General features: G+C 29.3%; 2 protein-coding genes across 4 annotated transcripts; both read left to right on the top strand.

The window, feature by feature from the left end:
- Nucleotides 1-4777: 4777 nt before the first annotated feature.
- LOC100158993 (importin subunit beta) lies at nucleotides 4778-8364 on the top strand. The gene has a single exon (XM_001951050.5). The coding sequence runs from the start codon at nucleotides 5012-5014 to the stop codon at nucleotides 7583-7585; it is 2574 nt and encodes an 857-aa protein (XP_001951085.1). The 5' UTR covers nucleotides 4778-5011; the 3' UTR covers nucleotides 7586-8364.
- A 1543-nt stretch (nucleotides 8365-9907) lies between these two features.
- On the top strand, nucleotides 9908-14788 carry LOC100163824 (zinc finger protein 600). Of its 3 annotated transcripts, none has more exons than XM_008183345.3 (9): nucleotides 9908-10121; nucleotides 10687-10834; nucleotides 11029-11205; nucleotides 11283-11456; nucleotides 12351-12641; nucleotides 12705-13451; nucleotides 13541-13792; nucleotides 14004-14156; nucleotides 14249-14788. In XM_008183345.3, exons 2-9 carry the CDS (start codon nucleotides 10716-10718, stop codon nucleotides 14628-14630), a joined length of 2295 nt encoding a protein of 764 aa, XP_008181567.1. In that variant the 5' UTR covers nucleotides 9908-10121; nucleotides 10687-10715; the 3' UTR covers nucleotides 14631-14788. The 3 variants fall into 3 exon arrangements, with proteins under 3 accessions (XP_008181567.1, XP_001947734.2, XP_008181568.1); XM_001947699.5 differs by lacking the exon at nucleotides 9908-10121 and adding an exon at nucleotides 10552-10610; XM_008183346.3 differs by lacking the exon at nucleotides 9908-10121 and adding an exon at nucleotides 10557-10610 and having other exon boundaries at nucleotides 10691-10834.
- The last annotated feature ends 2079 nt before the right edge of the window (nucleotides 14789-16867 follow it).

Raw genomic sequence — 16867 nt, 5'->3', positions numbered from 1 at the left:
AAAACTAATGAAATGTAGGTAGTACACTCATACCCGATGGATACCCAATGTATAATAATTAATAACCAAACAAATCGAAATCTGTACGGGCTGTGATATGATATCGGCACATGCGTTTCCACAGCGTATGTCTGCCACACCTTCTTCGTCTATAGCCTCTAGCGGTAATCGTCGCTTACGATATACCACGACCAGGGTTATAATTGAATGCTCAGGCACAAATACATTGGCGTAGGTATATTATGACAAATAAAAAATAATTGTGTCTATGTATTTTTAATATTTTTCAACTACTATTGTAACAATGTATCAGGAGCCTTGTATTAATTTTTTACACTTTTTGGCCCAATAGATACAACTTTATTGATATTTATAGAAAAAAAAACTAAAAAAATTGAAAACTTACCAATGTCCGTAAACAGCTCAAAAATATTTTCAAAATGTTATGGTGTATAGCAAATGAAAATATAAATATTTAGTAAAATTTTAATGTATCTACAGTTATTTTGTTTTTGAATAAATAACAAAACCGCTACATGAGAAATCGAGTGAATATCCAATATTGTAAAAAATATGAATTTCAAACGGTCATATACAAATTTAATTTGATTTGCTGGTAGGCATTTTTTTTTTTTTTTTTTGATAAAGGTAGAAAAACTTATGAATAATCTTATGTTACATTTTCAAATCTTAGAATTAAAACGAAAAATTTTTACGAATTCTCAACTCTAAATAACTTGCTAAATTTCATGATTTTTTTGTATTTTGTCAAGATTTGAACTTTAAATGCTTATAAAAAAAAACTATAACTAAGGATTTTTAATATTTTTCAAATGTCATTGTAACAATATTGTAGGAGCTTTGTATTCAATTTTAAAGTATTTTTACTGAACAAATAAAGTTTTATTGACATTCGTAGAATAATAAAACTAATATAATTGGAGACTGAAAATGTCCTTAAACAGTTCAAAACAAATCTAAATACTTAGAAAATGTTATCGTGTATAGAAAATACAAGTATAAACAACCAGAGAAAATGTCATGTAATTTCATAGTCATTTGTTTTAAAGTTACACCAAATTTCCGTTTTTCCTTAATTTTTCTTTTGTTTTTCACGAGCTTTTGAAAATTACAAGGAATTTTAAGCGTTGACCTCTCCAAAGCATAAAAAATATTCACTTTCCCATCGAACAAGATACTGTCGAAAGCATTATTTCGACTTCTTATCGTGTACACAGACACAAAAAAAAAACACATCATTGTAAAATCAATACATTAATCGTTCCACTAAGAATCTAAAAAGATACGTAACTACGTATAAGCACGATCACTTTTTGTATGCATTTAATATCAAAATTTAGTTAAAATTCATTAAAGTTTTTCTTTTCATAGCGTGTAAAAATGTAATACAAGGCTCCTGATATATTGTTACAATAGCAGTTGAAAAATATTAAAAATACACAGGCACAATTTTTTTTATAAGCATTTAAAGATTGAATTTTGACAAAATTAATCAAATTTAAAATTGAATAATTATTTTGTAGTTAAAAATTTATAAAATGTTCAACTTTTATATGTAAGGATTGAAAATTTAAAACAAGATTCCACATAATTAGTGAATTTTGTTACCAAAAATTCTAAAAAATAAATAAGCACAGTTTATTTTTACAGTCATTTTATGTTCAAATTTGGACAAAATTACATATTAAAACCTAGAATAATTATTAAAGTTGTTATATTGTGTTTGTATAATATTATTCATGGGTACTTGAAACTTCTAAAGTATACTATTATATATCTATAATAGTATCACGGCTTGTTGTTGATTTTTAACGCGTTATAAGTACCTATAATAATAATAATAATAATAATAATGTTTATTTGCAAAAAACCTAATCGATATTGTGATATGATTAATTTGGAATTTATTATAGCTACCTATTACCTATAGGTCAATTTTTCTTTTTAATACCTTAGATAAGTATATAATATGTCTTATATCTAGACTGACATACCGTCTCCGCTCAGAACCGTTTTTTTTATACAATGATATTATATCATTGTATTCAAATTTAATACCAGCCATTATACGGTGACTCACTGGTAACCTAATGTACTGCAGAGCGACATCCACTTGCCCACCTTTTTTAATTTGAATATACTGAACATTTTGATACTTGTATACAATAAAATCTAATGTATTTACGTATACCGTTCTCAAAAATAAAAATAATGTCTGTGTTATATAGTACCTACTTTGCAGTCAGCACAGACGCACAGTACCTAGTCAGTAAATTGAGAAATGAGAATTGGAAAATAAATTAATTATATAATGGTAATCAACCACTGGTAGGAGTGTATGATACAAGAATAAAACCAATATATAGGTAACTATAATATTATAAGAATATATAGGTACCTATACCAATACCTATTTAAATTTTAAAGGTAATAAAATAATAAAATAATATATATAATAGCATATTGTTCTATGATAATAGGGGCGTTATATAGGTAAGCTTGAAGCTAATATGCAATAACTAGATAAGCTATATACATTACACAATATATATATATTTCTTCTGCGAAAACTATGACCAATTACGATAAATTTGTACTTGGTACATACCTACACAATTTCAATTGGTTGAAGTGACCAGCCGACGTCATATAAAAGTATGCCAAAAATTATGAAGAAATACCCTTTAAAGATTGGGTCTAACTTTTTTATTTTTTAAGTTATCGGCAATTTAACTTTTTTCTTTTATCAAAACCATACTTATCATGCATTTGTTTAAGTATCTTCAAAACTTTTCAACATTTTGATGTACCTATTTTTTTTTATTTTAAAGCTATTTAATTGTCCTATCAACTGACATACGCAATTGAACTAGAAATGTGATAATTATTTTTATTAAATTAAAAAAGTAGAAAAAAAGTTGGCAAAAATTACCATTTTTTAAAGGAAATCGTGTATTATTCCAAATAATTTTTACTTAGCATGGGTTATTTATATTATTCTACTGAATTATACTGAATAATACCTAGAATACCTTGAAAGTTTGGTTTTCTTCTATTTTAATATCTTCCTGTTAATCGTCATAATCTAAGTTTTCTTAGAATTGAGTATTGGTAAATTTTAGTTGTCATAATACAAAAAACTCATAGGTAGTTAATAATAAATTATTTGGAATAATGCGCAATTTCCTTTTAAAAATACTAATTTTTGTCAACATTTTTCTACTTTTATAATTTAATAAAAATAGGTAATTGTGCTTTCTGGTTTAATTGCGTATATGTTGGTTGAAAAGACAATAAAAGCTTTTAAAAAAAAAAATTACGTCAAAATGTTGAAAAGTTTTGAAGATACATAAACAAATGCGTAATACGTATGGTTTTGATAAAAAAGTTAATTACCGTAACTTAAAAAATAAAAAAGTTAGATCGAATCTTCAAAGGATATTTCTTCATTTTTTTTTGGTATATTTTCATATGACACTGGCCGGTCACTTCATCCAGGAACATATTGTCTTATATCATATTTTATATTATAATTATTAATTAATTATTCTTTTACATTTTTTTTTTTTTACTTCGTAACGATTTGGGTTCTAACTACGAGCCTAAGGAGGAGCTAAAAAATAAAACCTTATAAGAGGGCTAAATACTAGTATGGGGGGGGGGGGGTAAGCTAAGCCCTCTCACCCCTGTTACGCCGATGAGTATTTTTAAGGTTCAAGTGGAAATGCGGAATGTTCAATGTAGGTATTATGTGGTATTATAAAGTATTCGAAGAGTCCAACTTTAATTTCATTATAAATATTGTACTAAAAAGAATACAATAATATTATTATTTTAAGATTGGCTACACTGCTGGGAGGCATATTCTGGCTTAATTTAGAATTCGAATGCCGCCTTCATGACAAAGTATACCTTTTCATGGTCGCCTTTATCTTTGTTCTTTAGTCTTTACTAATGAGTAATGGCACACTGTACATGCTGCAGTGCTCGACAATTTCTAAATTTCTTATATCATTGTTCTATGCTAATACACTATACACATATTATGACATAGACACTCACGCTTATGATCACTTACTATCACAGATGTAGCAACGCTCGGAGAACTAGTACTTAGTATAAATCTGTGCTTACTACGCAACATTTTCACGATCCGCCCGCAATAACATCGAAAATTGCCTACATTGAACTCCTTAAAAATGGTCGGTATTGAATCCCCGTAGGTAGTATTTTCGTTTTGTTTTTTATAATCAATAGTAATAGCTATTGCCTATTTGATAATATTGGTTGTAACCATAGACCTATTAACTTTAGTTAATAATACTAACTAAAGTTAATAGGTCTATGGTTGTAACACAGATTATATAAAAGTTTAATATACTCTGTGCGTTGTATTATATTTTTTATTATTGTGTTGTGCACGATGTATAGTTGCGGAATTTAATCTATTCTGCGGATTTGAGTTTGTGACAGCATTGAACACGCCTCAAAGCCACAGACGCTGCTGCAAAGTCAGCATGTAGAAAAGATAATAAGAGTGATAAGACATGAGTGATCGTTATTCGTTGGTGACCCTAGCAGCCGCGGGCCGCCGGGCCTCGGAACTCGGAGTAGGACGTCGTAGTCCCGCCTTCCGCCAAAGCCGGCCGTCGAATTGATAACATGATATCATGGTTTATCGATCCATGATTAATAACCGCTGATACTATTTTAAAACCTCTGTTCGTTTTGGCATTTTGAGGTTATACCAATACCGCGGTGCTTCAATAAGTGGCCATGACTTTATTAAATAATTGTGGACAATAATATTTTGTGAACGCACTCCATGGTTTAACGTCCGACACTCTAACGTATTCTGTGTTTCTGCGTTACCTAATTAAGCTTTTGCCGTTTGCGGGTTGCCGTGTAGTTTTGCGCCGAACGTTAAAATAGTCGTAGTGTATCACTTTTGCAAACACCTCGCACCCGCTTGTCAAGGACGTTCGCCAACATGAGTGATGAAGAAGTTGTTCAAATTACCAGCCTTTTGGAGCGCACGATTTCCACCGACAAAGAAGAATTGAATCAAATACAGAAATTTTTGGAACATGCAGCGCAAACGAATCTCCCAGGTTTTCTCAAAACTTTATCTAATGTCTTACTTTATTCCGTCAACAACCCGGTCGCTCGCATCGCCGCCGGCCTTCAAATCAAAAACCACATTACATCGAAAGATGAAGCGGTTAAGGTTCAGATGAAACAGCGTTGGTTGTCTTTCACTGAACAAGACCGTCTTTTTATTAAAGAAAACATATTCAAAGCACTTGGCACAGAGAGTCGGCCTAGTTCTGCTGCTCAGTGCGTTGCTAACGTCGCCATTATTGAGTTACCGTTGAACCTTTGGCCCGGTCTTATTGCCTTGTTAGCAGCAAACGTCACTGATCCAAACTCGTCTGACGTTCTCAGAGAGTCTTCTCTAGAGACTATCGGTTATATATGTGCCGAGACCGACCGTGACGTATTAAAGGCCGAGTCCAACACTGTTCTGACGGCTATTGTTCATGGAATGACCCAACCTAATAGTCATGTTTGTTTGGCAGCCACTACTGCTCTTTATAATTCTTTGGAATTTACAAAAGGAAATTTCGAAAAGAAAAATGAACGTGATTACATAATGGAAGTTGTATGTAAGGCAACTCAATCAACTGAAACTCAAATTAAGGTCGCTGCACTTCAATGTCTCGTTAAAATTGTTTCTTTATATTATGAATACATGGAACTGTATATGACAACACTGTTTCCAATTACACTACATGCTATTAAATCAGAATTGGATGAAGAAGCACTACAGGGTATTGAATTTTGGTCTAGTATTGCTGAAGAAGAGGCTGAAATTGTGTATGAAAGACAATGTCAAGAACAACCTAATGACAAAAAACTTATGTTGTACGCTGAAGGTGCATTGGAATTCATAATACCTGTTTTAATGGAAAAACTTACAAAACAAGAAGAAGGTGACGATGATGATGATTGGAATCCATGTAAATCAGCTGGTGTTTGTATAATGTTACTAGCTACTTGTTGTCAGAGCAATATTGTTCAACATGTAATTCCATTCATAAATAGTAATATCAGCAATCCAGATTGGCGTTTTAGAGATGCTTCAGTGATGACACTAGGATCAATTCTTGGTGGTCTAGACCAGAATGCGTTAAAAAGTCTATTAGAACCTAACATTCCTGTTCTTATACATTTGATGTACGATTCTAGCGTGGCCGTTCAAGATACATCTGCATGGACATTTGGCCGCATATTTGAGTTTGTACCAGATTTAATCATTAATTCTTCTTGTTTAAACGATGTACTTGGAGTATTTATTAAAGGTCTTAAATCTGAACCCCGTGTCGCCACAAACATTTGCTGGGCTTTTAGTAGTCTTGCACAAGCCACTGGAGAAGATATGAATGTCTTGACTCCATATTTTGATTACATTGTTCAAGGCCTACTTGAAACCACTGAAAGGGGTGATGGTATGAGATCAAATTTGAGGTCTGCTGCATACGAAGCTCTTATGGATATGATCAAGTGTGCACCTGCTGATTGTTATGAAACTGTTAAAAGTACAACATTAATCGTACTTAGTCGGTTGAACCAAATAATCAATTTACAATCCATGAATGAAGATTGTTTGGACATGCAAGGACTGTTATGTGCAACATTACAAAGTGTTATAAGAAAAATGAGTGGTGAAGATGTAGAAAAAATTGCTGATGCCATTATGAATGCTCTTTTAGTAATGTTGAGTACTAGCAAAGATAGTGGTTTACAAGAAGATGCATTAATGGCTATAAGTCCTCTGATAGAAAATATTGGAAAAGGATTCAATAAGTACATGGAATATTTCAAAACATACTTATTTATTGGTTTGCAAAATAATATGGAATTCCAGGTATGTTTAGCTGCCATTGGTTTGGTAGGCGATTTGTCTCGAGCTCTCCGTGAAGATTTAGCTCCGTATTGCGATCAAATTTTTTCTTTACTTTTTGAAACATTAAGCAACAATACTGTTAACCGGAACTTAAAACCACAAATTCTGTCATCATTTGGAGATATAGCTCTTGGCATTGGCTCAGAATTCAAGAAGTACCTAGATCATGTTTTGAATGCGTTGGTTCAAGTAGCACAACTTCAGTTAGATCCCAATGATGCAGAAATTGTCGATTATTTAAACGAACTTCGTGAAGGTGTATTGGCTGCTTATATTGGTATTGTACAAGGGCTGAAAGGTGAAGGATATACACCCAATCAGGATGTTTATTTACTGGAACAACACTTGCCATTCATGGTTCGATATATGATATCTATTTGCTCTGATCCTAATGCACATCCAGGAATATTGAAGAGTTGCTGTGGTCTTGTCGGAGACTTGTGCACAGCGTTTGGTGCTAAAGCATGTCCGGTTCTAGACAATGGAGAAGTACATGAACTTCTATACAAAGGACGTCAATCCACTGATGTTACTGCCAAAAGTCTAGCCCGTTGGTCTGCGAAAGAACTTCAAAAAATCAAGACCTTTGCAATGTAAAATATATTATATGATTTTAAACGTGAGGCTCTATTGATCGTTTGTCTTCTCGTATGATTGTCTTTATTTAGTGCCTATGTAATTTTTACGGTATAAATGGAACCAAAACGTGTCTGTGATTTTGTATAACTGTATGAGTAAATGTGCTACTCTGTATTCGTATTCCTACTAGTGTACGGATTTTAAAGTTAAGTGAGAAATTTTTTTTTTATTTATATTAGTATACATCGATTGAGCTCATTTACTCGGCTCGTATGACTGACTGATTATCAAATAATATTTGTTAAATATTTAACTTGTATATAATATTTGTTTATAATATGAAAAAATCTTAAAGTTGTTTCCGAGTGTCCGTTTTGTTCCGAGTGCGTATTTTTGTATGAATGCAATATTATTTATTTATATATTAGGTATCTTGTATTTGTTTTTATTGCCTGTCCGCCTGTCATTGAGAATAGTGTTTAAATATTAATTAAATAGAATCTTTCATGAAAAAAAAAAAAAATAAAGAGTTATTATTTATTACTGTAATTAAAAATGAAGTCTTTCTTGTATTAATAGTATTTTTTTCTCTAACATATTAAATTTTTTTTTAATTCATCGCTAATAATTTTAAATGTTTTAATTCAATTCCAATTTTTTTTCAATTTACAGTTTGGTCATTTGTTTATTTTATTATTGATAAACACCAATTGATTGTTTCATTTGGAATTAAATTGACTATAAATTATTTGTAACAATACATAAAAATATATATTATATTAAATTAATACAAAGTGTACAAAATGTTTTTTTTTTTCAAAAATAATAGTACAAAATAAAATATAGACAACAGATTGTTTTTACTTAATCATCTATTAGAGATGAAAATGTATGAAAAAATTCTTTGTAATCCTTAATAATATGCACATGAAAAAAAAATATAATATTATGTTATATTCAAAATTGTCTCCAATTGTGCATTTGTCTAATGGCTTATACTATATTGCTATTATCGCTTTTGAAAGGAAATACAATTATGCAAGCAATAAATTAAATTAATTTCAATCCCAGGTGTAATGATACACCTTACTACCTTTATTTAATCAATTGTGATCAGGGGTGTATTAACATGTTATCTGTGTGTAGGCCTGTGAAAAATTTCCACCCTAAATAATTAAAATAATAATATAATATACTGCACTAACTGAATTATCATTTAACTAGCTACTATAAAATATATACTTAGGTATGTCTTAAATCGAGGGCTTCATAAATTGATTGGTACCTATTTAGTTTATGTGTTTGTGAAAGCGCTCCAGTATTGTTACACAAAATAGATTTAATTTCTTCTGTGGTGCTTATGTGTTATACAGTGGCGTAGCCAAGAATTTTGTATGGATGGGGGTTAAGTCTCATAGAAAAATACAAATACAATATGTCTTATTTACACTTAATTTTTTTAATAATCCTGATAAAATTCTAAGGTTGAGGGGGAGGGGGCTATAGCCCCCTTAACCCCCATTGACTGCGTCACTGTGCTTATACGCATACATTAATAGCAATAATTAATTTAATATATTATAAATATTAAATTATAACTATACGTCTATACGAATGAGGTATTTTTGAGGTCATAGATTTCGAACCACAATAATAATGCGTCAAAACCACTCAGTTGCACTGCCAACTTTTTTCTCGCGGAAAATATTTCTATTTTTGAATAACGTATTAACGTGGTCGTCGAGTGATTCCGGATTCGATAAACTCGAACCAACGGACTACGGAGTACTTGATCTTGTCTCGGTTCACGAGCGATTAAGAATTAAGTAATAGCCAATAGGTAAGTAACAAGTAACAACTAGTGAGAATTATTAATTAGGTATTAAAGTTATTTTATTTGTACGGTCACTCGCAACAATAGACATTAGACGCCAGACTAATAAGTAGTAATTATTGAATAGTATTATTTTATTTACATAGTTTCATGAACATTAGTTGAAACTTCATTATCGACGATATCTATAAAAACCCGTCAATAAAACATAAAGAAACGTCACGGTCAATACATAATATTGAACGTGTATGGGTCGCTTAATGTCCATGCATAGTTTAAATAATATGTCTAATGTCTATCATTAGATCGGCGTTCGCATAGTCGCATCCTAAAAAAAAAAATAATAGTACAGTAGGATGATATTTGATCATTAGTCATTACTCATTATCCTTTATTCCTTATTTCTTTGAGCCACTGCCACGGCACGGTTATTACCTACTTATTCACAGCCGTGGCACGGTGAGTGGTGACCATAGATAAATATTATAAGAATATTATAATATTATTATCTATTTATCCATAACTGCAGAACATGACGCTTAATCACGGCTTTTGAGTTTAGATCTATCTAAAGCACGGTCTTATATAAGACAGCGATCTTAAGCCGTGCGCCTGATCCAAACTTTGGATGCTCTGCGCTCTGGGAAAATGTACGTTGGACACACTGATGTTTCGTGTGTCGATGGATGAGCGTTGATGGTTGGTGATAAATGATAATACGTACGTCATAAGTAGTTTAGTGTTTACTACTTTTTTTTACTATTTGGGTTTTGCTTATTTATTTTTCGTTAACACTTATTAGATAATATTACTTATTAGTTATTAGTTATTATTATTTATTAACAAATAACAAATGTAAAATACTAAATAGTATTATGGTCTATAGTCTATTAGTTTAAACTCTAAAGTGGATGATTGATATTGTTTATTATATTAATAACTATAAAATTCTTTTTTTTCTAAAATTAAAATTTTAAAATCGCAATTCATTTGAAAAATGTTTATAAATTCTGTTGGTCTTCAAAATATTACACTTTTTCAATATTAAATACAAATAATTATTACATATTTTATGTAGGTTTTGATAATAATAATATTATAATATTATGATGAATATGATATTATATCATCAATCGGTTTAATAATTTATCAAATAGGTACCTGCTTTATACATAGAAAATATTATTTAACTGATATTGAAAATAAAAGGTAATGTAATACAGTTAAAGTGATCATAGTAAGATTTTATGTTAGTATTTAATCCTTTGAATTATCAATTACCTAGATAGAATCAGTATAATTGCTGTTTAAAAAATGATGGAGGTCAACTATCGGTACATAGCGTTTGAAAATGATCATACGTATTTGAAAACTAGTAATCCAGGAGAAGAAAATATTCAATTATTGCAGTCCAGCATTTCTACGGTTTTTGAGTAAGTTTTAAAACTGATATATGCATAGCGTAACATAGAATTCGATAATTGTCAATTTAATTGACAATGAAATCCACAAAACGATATTAGTTATTCAGAATGTAAATTAGGTTTTGTTCATATTGTTTAAACAAAATTTAATTTTTATTGAATACAAGTTACCTACTTATTATTTGTATTTATATATTTTTTAGACCCAAAAATAATGCAGCTGTATCATCAAAAACTCCATCAACTAAAAAACAACAAAATAAAGTTTGTACAAATAAAACTAAAACTAAACCAATAAAGATTAATATGGATATACAGAAATCAAGTGTATTTTTTTTCCATAATCCATTAAATTTTCCACTATCTACAGACTTTAAAATGTTAGTATTAATAACTTAAATATTATTTTCTACAAGCATTCAAATTATTTTACTAATATATAGATTATTATTTTTAGATCACAACAAACATTACCTATTCAAAAAATTAATACTGGTAACACTTCAAGTATGAGGCCTATACAACCAAAACTAATTAATACTTCAAATATTGTTCCCGTTACACAATCACCTTCAAATGCACTACTTATTCCATCTCAAATTAATTTTTTAAAAACAAAATTACTTAATAAGTGAGTATTATTTTAAATTTAAAAATTGCTGATGACCATAAAAAAACGTATTTTTAAATTAGTCACAAGTCTTGATGACCTTTTAAAAAAAATTTTGATCAACCTTAAGAATTAATTTAGAATTCCACATTGATGTTTTGCCATATTTATTCAAAACAGTGGTGTAGACATGATTTCTGAGGGGGGGGGATCAAAAAAATATAATGACAGCTAAATGGGAGGGGAAAATTTGAAAATCCCCCACACTATAAAAACTTTTTACTTAGGTAGCAAAATATTAAACAATAAGGAACAATGAATATAATTTGAATTGATTCAAAATTCTCATCAAACACAATACCTATTTCTAAAATCTGAGATTTACAATAATTTGAATAGATAGATGAGCTTTAACGAACGTATTATTATAAAGTAAGTTAGAATGGGCAGGCCTCATGTGTACAAAATAAAACAACAGAAAAAAAAAATGCTCTAGAATACCCAAGACTGCATTAGAAAAGATTTTCTATAGGATCACAGGAGAAGATTATTGAAACTTTGACTGGAAGGAGGTAGTAGAATATAGAGAAAAGTAGAAAAGTAGAAGAGGATAATATGTTGTATGGCAAGAAAATAATGGATTATAATAAAAAAATTCTTATGAACCTTTTATTAATCCGACCGAATGAAAACTTGTTTAAACTTCAAATTATAAGAATTTATATGCTACAACAGTAATCCTGCAATATCTTAAATTATAGCCGATATTACCGGTTGTAATAAATAAATACTAAGCAAATGTCATAAAGTTTATAGAATAAAGAATTATGAAGACAACAATTAACAAAAAAATATTTGTAATGAATTATTAAAATAATATTTCAATAGTCTATTTATTTTTAAATTTATTTTCAGGACATCAAAAAATACACCTGTGAAACCTCCATTGCCATTGATACCTCCTATGATCAAACCTTTTATTAAACCTATTAAGTCAATAAAAAACAAAATTGTTTATGATTATAAAAATAATACATGTACAATTGAATTAGCTACTAATTTATGTCAGCGTTTATTGAGTGGAGAAAATATGTTCATGTGCAGGAAATGTGATAAAGTTTACACAGAGCATAAAGATTTATTGGATCACTATATGATTCATGATAAATGTGAAACAAACCTAATAGTTCAAGAAAAAGATATAAGGTAATATTGAATAATATTCTATCAAATATAAATATTTAAACTAACAATATTTGTTATTTTCAGAGAGAACGTACCAATTAATAATGTAAAGAAAGAAAATAGAAATGTTGATAAAACTATTATTAATAGTGATAAAAATATTGCCAAACAAACTATACCAGTTATTAAAACTACATTAAACTCTAAAAAAAATAAAGTTATTTTTAAAGGAGAGTGCATTATGTGTCATTCAGTATTTCCTGATCTCGGAGAACATCTAAGAACTGTTCACCAAAATGACTTGATTAAGAATAAAGTTAATACTCACTGTTGTGCAAAGTGTGGAATGGAGTTTGATATTAAACAACAACTACGGGCTCACGAGTTCTCTGCGCATAAGGCTGCTTGCACATATACTTGTGAATATTGTCTTTTATACTTCTTGTGTAAGGAAGACTTAGAAAAACATGTTGAATCACATTATAGTGACATTATGAAGTATTTATGTCCATATTGTGATGTTGGTTTTCCTGATTCAAATGGATTAAGAACTCATCTCATTAATCATATTGGTCACGATAGTCCTGAGTACTCAACTCCAGAAACACCAGTCTATCAAATTGAATATAGCTCTACAAGACCACCCGAACAATTTGAACAGCTATTTTCTGAATTAGATAATGTTTCGGAGGATGTTGATGAAGTTTATATAGAAGAAGTTGATGAAGATAATTACAAAGTCAGTTTTGTAGAGGACGTTGAAGAGAATGCATCATCACAAGTAGACTTACTCGTTGATGATGACCATACAATTAATACAGAACTAAATAAGTAAGCATTATTTAAAAAAACTTGTTTAATTAATTTGGTGTATATTGTTGTATATTAATGATATCTACTTATTTTTTTTATTTTTTTAGTATACCTTCAGAAGATAGTAAAAAAGTTATTATCAATGACCACCAAACACCATTGTTGCATAAAAAGCGAGTAAGTTATACAGTATGTAGAATATGCTTTATTATCGTAAGTTATTCAAGAATTGGTAGACATATGAAGAAAAAACACAATAATGCCGCCCCCTACCAATGTGAGATATGTCACGCTGAATTTAATCGAAAACACATTATGGATGACCATAGAAGAAAACATACAAACAATAAACCTCACAAGTAATAACATAAAAATTATTAACATAGTGTATCATAATATTAATCACTTGAATATTTTAAATTATTGTTAAAATATAATTTTTTAAGCAGGCTTCATAATATAAAATTTTTTTTTCTACCTGTAAACATTTTAAGGAATCTGATAAGGATACATAATTATAACAAACTATTGAATTTAACCAATATAAATAACATGATTTTTTTTTTTTAGGTGTACAGAATGTTCTAAATGTTTTACCTACAAACACCACCTAAATCGACACATGATGATAGTTCACAATTCTGGCACATTAGAAAAACTATTCAAATGTTCTGTATGTGACAAAGCATTTTCATTTAAGGAGTATTTGACACTACATGTGAAGTATGTTTATCTAATAAAATAGATTTAAATGTTACATGTCATGTTTAAAAAACAATATATTTAATGTGTGTTTGTATTGTTAAATTCAATAGTAGCCGCCATAAGGGTAAACATTATATGTGCCAAGTTTGTGGAAAAAGTTTTTCTACCAATGCTGCATTGAATAAACACCAGTTGTGTCATACAGAAGAACGACCATTCATGTGTGAACATTGCGGACGTACTTTCAAATGTAAGACTCATTGTGACACCCACACAAAAAATATGCATCCTGGGGATCCAGAACTAACAGCACCACCAGAAAAATTTGAATGTGAACTTTGTAAAAAACAATTTAGCACAAAAGTATACCGTGATATGCACCTTAAGCGACACAATGGCCAAGGTCATCAATGTGATATATGCTACAAACTGTTTGTTTCCAAAGCACATATGCAAAGGCATATTAAAATAATGCATCGAAATACATTGTGAATAGTTATTTACTATTGTTTAAATAATATTTTCTTCTTGTTCTATTTTTGTTTTGTAAATATTTATATTACTTCCCAAATAAAATTTATTGATTAAATTTTATTTGTATAAATAAATAAATAATTTTATATATAATTATAAAGTTTATAACAAAGTAACTATACTAGTATACTCTGTGCAGGGAGAGAACATGCCGATTCTGTGCGTCCACACTCAACACCCTGTTATCGAGATGGGTTCCACAGTGTGTCGTTAGGGGATGTTCAGAAAAATTGATTTTTGTTGGGGTGTTCTCTTGTTAGACAGAGTATAGAGACAAACAATATTTGTATTGATTGTTATGTGCTATCATATTTCCTGATACATTTATTTTTTTTAATTGTTGTCATTTTTAATTATGTAGTTACATAATTATTGATCAATATTCAATACACATTAGAGATTTTCTGTATTTTATATAATAGGTTAAGTTATATTATTTTAAAGGATAATTTAAACAGTGAATTTTAAACAATGCAAATTTGAAATTAATAGTAGTCACTGGTTTATGTGACACAATTTATCCAAATATCTGTCAAATCAATTTAGTAATGTTAATACTTCCCAGTATAAACGTGTCCTTTTAGTACAATTAAAGAATTCAAAATAAACAATTTTCTTTCCTAATGGCAAAAATGTAGGACTTATCTATCTATTACAATTTACTGCGAGAAAAATCATCTAGCATGTTTTATAAAACAGTATGTATTAATATAGGTTTGTGGTAATGGCATACAGTGTTCAAAGGTTGAGGGGATTTGCGTGTTTAAGAGCCCTGAATGTATTGATGTTACAATGGATGTGTGTTTTTTTATTATTATTTTTGTGTCTGTTCACTATAAGTAGTCGAAATAATGTTTCGATTTTCAACTTCAGTATCTTTCCCAAAGGAGGGTGAATTAATGAAAATAATCGACTGTGGCAAGTTAAGTTAATTCAATTAAATTACCTTGAGTTAAGTTGAAAGTTAACAAAAAAAAAAATGAACTAGATAAGTTTAAAGTTAAGATTAACTGAGTTAAGAAAAAGTTAATTTTTTTTCAAGTTACATTATTTTAAGTCATAAACTGCCCTAGTATTTTGTCATACACAAACATTTACCAAGACGTTTAACACTGTGTAAAAAATTCAGTGTTTGGAAGGAACGAGTTCCTTTTTATAAAAAAAGAATGAGAAAATGAACTAGTTCTTTTTTTTTAAGGTAAAATTACAAAATTATTCGTTCCTTTCTAGTTTACAGAAAATAATTTACACAGATAAGTATGTAAATATTTAAATTAAGATATATTTATGTTTAATGTATATTGCTAATTAGCTAAAAATTTAATTTTGAAGAAAATCTCAAAATATATAATAATATATTACATAAACATATAAAATATATATCTACTAGTTATATATTATAAATAAAAATTAAAGAAGTATGCATAAAACAAAAAAAAACCATAAATGATTAAATAAGAATTTTTATTTTATTTGGAACTAAAAAAGGAACTCATTCATTTTCCAATGAAACGACAAAGGAACGAATTCTTTTTTTTTTTTAAGGAACAAGGAACAGAACTAATTCCTTTTTTTTTTTAAAAGAACGAGGCATGGAACGAATTCTTTTTTATAAGGAACTTGACAAAAACTGAAAAAATTAGATTATTATAATATATAATTCGAAAATTAATAACCAAAATCGGAAAAGAGTCAACGAATCAGTATTGTCTAGTTCATTACGCATGATACGAAAATAAAATTAACTTAGCTGCACGACAATAATAATTAACTATAAAAATTTAAGTTACAACAGTACTTATACGGGAGTATCCAAATTCACCCAAAATATTTTTGTCCCAATGTACAATTTTCCCAATTTTGGAATAAAAGTCAATTGGGAGAATTGTTTATTATATACATAGATATTAAAGAATATCTATCTTTAATATCTATGATTATACACATAAATAATTGGGATAATTGTTATTTAGAAACCAAAATATTCGATATATAATCTTATATAATCTTATATTATCCGAGTGATAAGCACTTGTCCGAAAAATAATAAGGACCGATAAGAGTGGTTGTACGTACAGTGGTTAACCTGTGGTTACCCTGTAACCAACTTGACGTGGTGTTGCACAGCAAGCACGAATTAAGATATACAGGATACGAAACGGAAAGGTCTTATCAATGTTTTACTGAAACCCGCA

The sequence above is a fragment of the Acyrthosiphon pisum genome, chromosome A1 (genome assembly GCF_005508785.2).
Source record: "Acyrthosiphon pisum isolate AL4f chromosome A1, pea_aphid_22Mar2018_4r6ur, whole genome shotgun sequence".
NCBI lineage: Eukaryota > Metazoa > Arthropoda > Insecta > Hemiptera > Aphididae > Acyrthosiphon > Acyrthosiphon pisum.
This window is presented reverse-complemented; position numbering and strand designations above follow the sequence as displayed.

What these genes read in the sequence shown, in the direction of transcription:
- LOC100158993 (XM_001951050.5), top strand. Translation starts at nt 5,012, where the DNA reads ATGAGTGATGAAGAAGTTGTTCAAATTACCAGCCTTTTGGAGCGCACG.
- LOC100163824 (XM_008183345.3), top strand. Translation starts at nt 10,716, where the DNA reads ATGATGGAGGTCAACTATCGGTACATAGCGTTTGAAAATGATCATACG. An exon ending in AAAACAAAATTACTTAATAA is followed by an intron (nt 11,457 to 12,350) that starts GTGAGTATTATT and finishes ATTTATTTTCAG; the next exon opens with GACATCAAAAAATACACCTG. An exon ending in GTTCAAGAAAAAGATATAAG is followed by an intron (nt 12,642 to 12,704) that starts GTAATATTGAAT and finishes TGTTATTTTCAG; the next exon opens with AGAGAACGTACCAATTAATA.